General features: G+C 32.4%; 1 protein-coding gene and 1 long non-coding RNA gene across 2 annotated transcripts; one reads left to right on the top strand and one right to left on the bottom strand.

The window, feature by feature from the left end:
- The first annotated feature begins 24 nt into the window (after window positions 1-24).
- LOC111425261 (secretory 5) lies at window positions 25-5,496 on the top strand. The gene is made up of 5 exons (XM_023059183.2): window positions 25-373; window positions 429-1,252; window positions 1,315-1,764; window positions 4,015-5,228; window positions 5,284-5,496. The coding sequence occupies exons 1-5, from the start codon at window positions 265-267 to the stop codon at window positions 5,354-5,356; spliced, it is 2,670 nt and encodes an 889-aa protein (XP_022914951.2). The 5' UTR covers window positions 25-264; the 3' UTR covers window positions 5,357-5,496.
- On the bottom strand, window positions 5,489-7,319 carry LOC111425262 (uncharacterized). Its single transcript, XR_011641486.1, has 3 exons — window positions 7,127-7,319; window positions 6,902-7,073; window positions 5,489-5,669 (listed from the first exon to the last, which is right to left on the bottom strand). It is a non-coding gene; the product is annotated as an uncharacterized lncRNA (long non-coding RNA).
- Between the last annotated feature and the right edge of the window lie 2,226 nt (window positions 7,320-9,545).

Genomic DNA, 9,545 nt, shown 5'->3' with positions numbered 1-9,545 from the left:
CAATTTAAATTTCCCGCTATCTTCACGCGTTATGGCGCCATCTATTGAGTATATCATTTAACTCGTACAGTTGTCAAAATTTACAATAATATCTTAAAATCGGTGTATTTTTGTATGATTATTCAGGTATAAATGAGGGATATAAAGCGGAAATAAAGCCTGCAAGATGATATGAATCAACGTCAGTTAGAAATGTAACGTTTACGCCCACAATGAAAACATAACCTCAACAGTTCCTGCTAAAAGTTTTATCTTTATGCGAAAATGGTTCTACCACCGATTGTTACGGGTTTATCCCCCAACGAGGGGCCTCCTGGAACACGCGTTACAATCCGAGGTGAAAATTTCGGTCAAAGACCCACCGATTTAATTGGTAAGACACTTTTTTATTAACAGTTACAAATTAACTAAATTTAATAATTTTGAAGGATTAACAATTTGCGGGCATGATTGTTTATTATCTGCCGAATGGAAAGCCCCTAGCAAAATAATAGCCATTTCTGGTCCAGGGAAAGGTTTTGGAGATATCATTGTAACCACAAAATTAGGAGGTAAAGGTACTTGCAATGTCCATTTCAAAGGTTATTACGAACATATTGGCCCCATGAAAGAAAGCGCCGTTTGGGTGGAAGAAAAACCTTTTCACACATTTCGTCATTCCTTATCAGCAAGTAGTATCCAAATAGATGACCCATTAGGATTATCCGATGAAAGCAACGAGAAAAAAATCCCTGAAGATGACCTTAACGACAAATTCCCAGGAAGTTCTGGTGATTTAACCTCAGAAAATTTCTCACCATGTCGATTTTTATACGAAAACCATCACAAAACCAATTTTAACGACCTACAAGCTGGGTTGTTGCATTTAAGACGCAAAGTGGATGGCCAAAAAGAAGGGAGATTATCATTTTTAAAGACAAACATTTCCGCTGTACTTGATCAAATAGATACATTAATGGTGCTTAAAGACAAATTCGAAAAAGACGTCAAAGAATATTCGCCTGAACCCACATTAAAATTTGAAAAAGCTATAAGAGAATCCCAAAGAGAAGCAGGGAAATTATACACAGATCTTTATACAAGAGGCGAAAGGGTCGAAAGTACAAGAAACGCGCTTAATGTCTTAACACGCTTTAAATTCTTATTTTCCCTCCCGTGTTCGATCAACAGAAACGTCAAAAAAGGGGATTACGATATCATTATAAACGATTATATGAGAGTGAAAAATTTATTTTTAAAGCGAGATATACCGGTAAGAAAATCATCTTTTTAATTACAACCTCCGTTTTTTTAATTATTATATTATTATTAAAGATATTTCAAACAGTTTTACATTTAATCGAAGACAAAATAACTGAAATCAAAGAAAAACTTCACCAAAAATTAGTTACAATGCCTATTACTGTGGAGGAACAAAAAAAACTTATTCGGTACTTAGTAAATTTGGACAGCAATTTTGAGCCGGCTTGGGACGCGATTTTATTTCGATCAAAGTACCTCGTAAATCGCATGGAGGAATGCTACAAAGAGCACAAAGCTATCATCGCGGACGATATGCGCAAATCGAAAAGCCCCCACGCTGCTAAATATTCCAAATACAACGCGTCTCAAGACGCTAACGCTTGCCCACAAAACATTTTTTATGTCGAGGAATTATCTTCGTTACTTTCCGAACTTTTTCCAGACATTTGGAAACTCGGCCAAGCTTATTTTATAGGCGAATTACACGTTAAAGTTGAACCAGGGCATAAAACAGCTTTTAAGGTAAGTATAACCTTTTCAAAGTTAAATAATAAAATTTGTTCTTCATAAATTAGACTACCTATTAAAAATTTATGAAAGCGATTTCGAGCTCAAATTGAAGCTGAAGATGTCTTGTTTCGAAACCTGTAGTGTTTAAAAATTTATATAAAGAAATTAATAACATCAGTTAATTTTCAAAAAATCATAACTTCTTTATTTTTAAAAATATAGAATCGATTTATGTCTCAAATTGAAGCTGAAGATGCCTTCGTTCGAAACCTGTATAGTGTTTAAAAATTTTATATGAAAAAAATTATTAACTTTTATTAGACAACCTAAAAGTGAGGAAAAAATTGTTCATTTTCAAAAAATCATAACTTCTTTATTTATGAGAATATAGAATCGATTTATATCGCAAAGTGAAGCTGAAGATGTCTTCTTTCGAAACTTGTATAGCATTAAAAAATTTTATATAAAAAAATTTTGAGAATTAATAACTTATTAAATAACCTAAAACCGAGCGAAAAATAGTTAATTTTCAAAAAATCATAACTTCTTTATTTTTAAAAATATAGAATCGATTTATGTCTCTAATTGAAGCTGAAGATGCCTTCTTTCGAAACCTGTATAGTGTTTAAAAATGTTATATAAAAAAAATTTGAGAAAAAAATTATTAACTTTTATTAGACAACCTAAAAGCGAGGAAAAAATAGTTCATTTTCAAAAAATCATAACTACTTTATTTATGAGAATATAGAATTGATTTATATCTCAAATTGAAGCTGAAGATGTCTTCTTTCGAAACTTGTATAGTATTAAAAAATTTTATATAAAAAAATTTTGCGAATTAATAACTTATTAAATAACCTAAAACCGAGCGAAAAATAGTTAATTTTCAAAAAATCATAACTTCTTTATTTTTAAAAATATAGAATCGATTTATGTCTCTAATTGAAGCTGAAGATGCCTGCTTTCGAAACCTGTATAGTGTTTAAAAATTTTATATAAAAAAAGTTGAGAAAAAAATTATTAACTTTTATTAAACAACCTAAATTGAGCAAAAAATAGTTCATTTTCAAACAATCATAACTTCGTTATTTATGAGAATATAGAATCGATTTATATCTCAAATTGAAGCTGAAGATGTCTTCTTTCGAAACTTGTATAGTATCAAAAAATTTTATATAAAAAAATTTTGAGAATTACTAACTTATTAAATAACCTAAAACCGAGCGAAAAATAGTTAATTTTCAAAAAATCATAACTTCTTTATTTTTAAAAATATAGAATCGATTTATGTCTCTAATTGAAGCTGAAGATGTCTTCTTTCGAAACTTGTATAGCATTAAAAAAATTTATATGAAAAAAATTGGAGAAAAAATTATTAACTCTTATTAGACAACCTAAAAACGAGAAAAAAATAGTTCATTTTCAAAAAATCATAACTTCTTTATTTATGAGAATATAGAATCGATTTATGTCGCAAAGTGAAGCTGAAGATGTCTTCTTTCGAAACTTGTATAGCATTAAAAAATTTTATATAAAAAAATTTGGAGAATTAATAACTTATTAAATAACCTAAAACCGAGCGAAAAATAGTTAATTTTCAAAAAATCATAACTTCTTTATTTTTAAAAATATAGAATCGATTTATGTCTCTAATTGAAGCTGAAGATGCCTTCTTTCGAAATCTGTATAGTGTTTAAGATTGTTATATAAACAAAATTTGAGAAAAAAATTATTAACTTTTATTAGATAACCTAAAATCGAGCAAAAAATAGTTCATTTTCAAAAAATCATATCTTCCTTATTTATGAAAATATAGAATCGATTTATGTCTCAAATTGAAGCTGAAGATGTCTTCTTTCGAAACTTGTATAGTATCAAAAAATTTTATATAAAAAAATTTTGAGAATTAATAACTTATTAAATAACCTAAAACCGAGCGAAAAATAGTTAATTTTCAAAAAATCATAACTTCTTTATTTTTAAAAATATAGAATCGATTTATGTCTCAAATTGAAGCTGAAGATGTCTTCTTTCGAAACTTGTATAGCATTAAAAACATTTATATAACAAAATTTTGAGAAAAAAATTAATAACATAAGAGATAACCTAAAATCCAAAGGAAAATAGATAATTTTCAAAAAAATCAACTTCAAATTAACGCTGAAGATATCTTCTTCCAAAACCTGTATAGTATTTAAAAGATTTATATGAAAAAAATATTGAGAAAAAAATTAAATAATTTGTATTGATTTTTCTTTTTAGCATACAGTACTAAATATAATGGAAGCTTATTGTAAAAGACTTAGAGCGGCTTTAATACCTCATACACTAGATAAAACATCGGATAAAACAAATTACGGCACATGGTCGATTCCGGATATAGATACGATGGCGATCTATCTACCGGAATGTTTAAAATACGTAAGATCGGCTTATTCGATATTATTTAAATTGGATTTGCCAAGCGAAGCATTAGATATAGTTTTAACGTTTATATTAGATTTGCGAATTCACTGTATGAGTATAGTGTTTAAGAAAACGATCGAAAATGTGAAAGAATATGATAAACAAGAAACGTGGAAAGTTGAGATATCGGAAAGTCACTGTGGGATAACTGAATTGCCGTTGAAATTTGAACAGGCAATTCAACAGTTAATTCAGTCGATTTCCGAACCTGTTTTTGAAGCGGAAGCGAGAGAGGGACTTTTGGTTGATAATATTTCGGCTCGAAAAGAATACGAAAAACAATTAGATAATTTATTAACGGCTTTTTATAATGTTTTAACAAATTTGGTTTTGAAGAGTCCTGAAAATGATGAAGACGACGATGAAAATCAAACGGCGATTGTTTCACAATTAATTGGAACGCCAACTACGGTTGTATATAAATCGCGGGGTAAAAGTAATATTCCGATTAGGGAGCGAAGATTATTGATGACCTTAGCGAATTGTCAATATACGAGTAACGTAGTTTTAACGAACATAGTTCGCTTATTTACAAAAAGTAATTACCAAATACCGCATCAAATGATTAAAAAGACGGAAGAAAATTTTAAATCTTTGGAAACATCGATTTTAGAGAATTATTTAGAACAGAAAAGCGATCCGTTGGTGGGCACAATAGAACCATCTATGTATTTAGGCAGATTCGATTGGCACACAAACTTTACACCGGTTGATATACGACCATACGCTAAAGAATGTATCAACAATTTAATTCATGTACACTTTGAAGTAAATAGCGTTTCATCCAAATTAGTCGATAGTATTCTTCCACAAGTCGTTCAAACAATAGCCGAAGAGCTTTATAGGTTAATGAGTTGTGTTCAAAAATTTAGTTTAGCAGGAGCCCAACAGGCTTTAATTGATATTGGAGCTTTACAAGAATTTTTTGAAGCTTATTCTACCGAGAGAGCTAAAAATTTTTTTAAAGAAGCCATCAAATTAATTCCAGCTTTAAACGAACAACAATCAGAGTAAGATTTAAATCCTAATTAAGTTCAAATTAATATTATATAACATTTTTTTAAGGATCATTAAGGAAGTGTTAAAAGAAAGCCGAAAGAAAATGCGCCTCCAAATTTTGTGTCTGCAGAAATCATAGCCATAAAAATAAAAAACAACATAATACTTAAACTAATAAAAATGTAAATTACTTGTAATATTATTGTAAAATTATTGCCATACATACAAAATGGATTTAGATATTATTTTTAAAGGATGAATGAGAATATTTAAAAAATAGATCTTTATTTTTCCTCCAACTAACTCCTTAAATATTAATACAAAGTGAAACTTGAATCAAGAATTACGAATCAAATAAAATTAATTAACACTAATAATAAACTGTTACTTAAATACGAATTAGAAACTAAGCACAAGATAAGCATATAAACTCGGTAACTTCATCATCATAGCTAAAATGAATAAATAGAGAATAAATCATCAAATATATGTACACAAGTATCCCACGTAACTTTTAGGTTCCACTATTCGTACAGTTTTGAAATTGATTATTAAAATAAGAAATTATTTATGGCACCCCACATACAGAATGTATCAAAAAAAATGTAGTCACACTTCGAATGATGAGAAAAACATTATTTATGACCATAGAGCGAAATGGAATGGCTTCGAATACAGAAGACAAATATAATTGAAGAATCATGTTCGCAAATGTTCAAAAGTCCATGGGCGTGATTTCATTCAATCCATGTATCTGGAAAGGCTGAGCTCGTACATCGCGTTGGTAGTGGGGGTTCATCTTGCTGAAAGTAAATCTCGCGTCGTCACCAAACATCTCTGAAATTTGTGGACCGACTAACTCCTGAAGCAAATTGAGGTATCTCTCACAAGTGACAGTTCCGTTAAAAAAAAAGGTCCTATGATGCCCAATGCGGATGTTGAAGTGTTACATGAAAATTTAGTACGTGCAATTATGGCGATTAATGGAAATAGATGCAGTGGAAACCCTGCATCTTCCGCACATTTTGCCAGGATCGGATTTTGCCGGTCAGGATTGAGAGTATGGATTACAGTTGGAATGTAGCATTTCAAAAGCAGACGCTCCATGATGCGATAGACGCTATCTTTGGAGATGTGGGTTTCCCAAGCAGTTTGTAGAGGAGATTTCTGTGGTGATTAAAGGAGTGTTTCCTGCACCTACTCTTCTTTTCCAAGGCTCGTGGATGTCCGTGGTCGTCCAGAACGTTAACAAAAAACGTTCCATCTGCTTCAAATTTGTCTCTGATGCACGTAATGGTCCGTCGCGTTGATGGCGGCTCCTTAACTTTTTCTTGGAAGTTTATGGAATTTGTTCAATAAATTATATCCACCCGAAGTATTGTTCATAATATTTGTGACGGCCGACATCTTCGAAGTCGGCCGAGATTATTTCTTATATAACGAACAATACTTGAGGCGGTTGTAGGGTACCATAATTTCTTATTGCAATAATCTCGGCCGACTTCGAAGACGTCGGCCGCCTTAAATATTATTCATGACACTTGGGGCGCCATTTTTTTTGCGTAAAGGTGTAATAAAAACTACCAAAATTTCAAAAATTTACTAACAGTGGATCCTAACTACGTTCTACCGAACCAGCTACGTGGAATATATTTATATATATAATAAATTCAAATAAACTTACATAGGCAAAGAACAACTTGAACAATAGCAATGATGACATAACCTGCAATCATTCAACAAATCGAATTTTTTAAGGCAATAATCACATTGTTCTTCATAAGAAACCTCCTCCTCCTTATCATCCTTATTTTTCTCTCTTTTAGCCCCCTCAAACAGCAAATCACGTGTTTTGTCTAAATAAAAATTCATATTTAAAAAAACTAACATAACCTCAAAAAAAACTTACTCCAAACATTTTCCATCGCTTTAACATTACTTTTTTCGTACCCCTTCGTAGTTAGGTATATTTTAGTTTGAGGTATATAATCATCTTCGAAGGGGCACGATCGTTTCGTCATATTCCGCGTTTCGATGCTGAGGTCTCAAAATATGTGGGGAATATGATCATTTTAGCGCTAAAACTGTTTTGATACGTTTTTGTTTAGTTTTAGACGCATGCGCGGTGGTTCATTAAAATTCGCGCCAATTTTGAATGTTAGAGAACGTATTCGAAATTGTAATGTTAAAAAGTCGGTTTGTTCGTTTATAAACACTCCTTTACACGACATCCAAACCTAACGGGACGTGTTTAAAATATAAATACGGCGTCGGTTACTTTATTATTTCCGGCGTGTTTTCGTCGAAATTTTTTTCAAAGCAAGGAAACAATACTCTTCGTATAACGCGGTCCGTCTCGAGACGAAAACAAATCTCGAAACCGCGATAGGTTGCGATTTGAATTTTAAATTAACCGATTGATATGAGGCTAAAAAAAGAGAAGGAACGAAATTTAAAAAGGAAGAAAATAAATAAATCGGCGTAGATTCGAATCGTAGGTTTCAATGAATCTTCATTTCGCTTGATTCCTTGAGCTCGTTTTAAACGCGTTAATGATCGCTCCGACGAGAAGCGTCGAGAAGTGGAGCGCACAATTGCCGAGGCAATTAAAGTCTAGCAAGTGAGAGTGGCTATTAGAAGAAAGTCAAAGTGGTTACGAGCTGCGTTCCGTTTGAAAAACTATACGAGAAATTCACATCATAACAAATACCTTTTTTTTTTGATATTTTCGTTGTCAACACCTCGTATATTACTTAACAAATCGCTGGGTTGGGCTTTTCTTTGGTAATGAAACGAATAAGCTTAATTTAGGGCGCGAAAATGAATTTGAAAATGGATTTGAAGCTGAGGCTAAAATGAGAACCGCAAAGAACGACGTGGGAACGGCGGCACGTTGTTGGGAAATTATGAATCGGATTCGTCTGTGTACCCAAGACATTAGCGACGGAAGCGGGTCGCGATCGTTGAGAAGCCGTAGGAATCTCTCACGGGCGCTGAAAAGTACGTGTTTGCCGAACAACTTAGACCTATCGATAGGTTCGCGAGGTGGGCCAGTTCTCTTGCACAATATCACATTTCTATCGATTTTCACCCTTAATGTATCTCAAAATAGATAAACTTGAGAATATAAGGCAAAAAGTTGATTTTACAAACACAAGATGTTGTTTCATTAGATCCTTTTGATCTAATATGTTTGGAATATTACATAATATTAAGGCCAACTTCAGGTTGAACCTCGCTCACAAGCGATCTCGGTTTAATTAGTCAAAAGATCTACAACTCCATTTGATAAAGATGACGCGCCACAATATTATGACTTATTTCAGGTTTATATAACACTGTTGTATCGTAAGGTGACTTCCACTTCAGCCATGTTTCACAGTTGTGGTACTTTTATCGAAAGTTCTTTCAGGATTCCGCCGGTTACTATATAGGTCTTAATTTTCTGAGGTGAATAATATTATTCTGCTTTCCTGCCTAATGATCTAATACCGGCTACTATTGGTTGATCAGGAAGGCTTAGTTTAGCAATGTTTTTAAAGGCGTTATTAAAGCATTGAACACAAAGTTTTCTTTCCTAATGGTAAATATAACATTGTGATAGAATCTAAGCCGGCCCCATACACTGTGTTGCAAAACTGTCACATTTCCACGCAGACCTAATGCATATGATCAGAATAACTCCGGTATTGTAGCGCATCGCGTTATACAGTCGGGTGGTAAATTTGTAACTTGGGAAATGTTCTTGCTATTGCCAGCCGATCTTCTATTATTAAGGCGAAATTTATAGCCACCTGTAGTGAAGTTTTGCACGCATCAATAAATTAAAGTATGCTTGTTTGTTTCATTGGTCTTTTAAATGTTGAATGATTGTATAAATACGCTGGGCTGCTTCGTGTTGGTTTTTCTGAACAACTTTAATGTGATAGATGCATTTGCTATTTCATCAATGCGGCTAAGTTCTGCTGATTTGATCCCAGTTCGGGTATTAAATTATCATATTTTAGAGCATCTTGGGCATCCAGATTTTCTGATGATTGATCCTAAAATATCAAGAACACCTCTCTGATTTCTACTGCTAGCAACAAGCTGTTGTTTACCGAAATTTAATTGATATAACAGATCTTTAAGGTTTCTCATTAATGTTAAAAATGGATGTTTCTTTCTGTGGCTATATTCTTCATTTAATCGTTTCATTTGAGTGATTAGCTAGTACAGGTTACATTGTACTACTGTTGTCCATTGGCTGACTTGGTTGAGCTTAGAAAAGCTTTTTGGAGTTATGACAAGGGAAATTTGTCATTTGGATCACATTTTGTGTGATCCAA

This window comes from Onthophagus taurus, chromosome 8 (assembly GCF_036711975.1).
Source record: "Onthophagus taurus isolate NC chromosome 8, IU_Otau_3.0, whole genome shotgun sequence".
Classification (NCBI taxonomy): Eukaryota; Metazoa; Arthropoda; class Insecta; order Coleoptera; family Scarabaeidae; genus Onthophagus; species Onthophagus taurus.
Note: the sequence above shows the minus strand (reverse complement) of the source record. Positions and strands in the feature narration are given on the sequence as shown.

Coding starts and splice junctions, on each gene's coding strand:
- LOC111425261 (XM_023059183.2), top strand. CDS start 265: ATGGTTCTACCACCGATTGTTACGGGTTTATCCCCCAACGAGGGGCCT. Junction 1,253..1,314: donor TTTTAAAGCGAGATATACCG/GTAAGAAAATCA, acceptor TTATTATTAAAG/ATATTTCAAACAGTTTTACA. Junction 1,765..4,014: donor GGCATAAAACAGCTTTTAAG/GTAAGTATAACC, acceptor TTTTCTTTTTAG/CATACAGTACTAAATATAAT.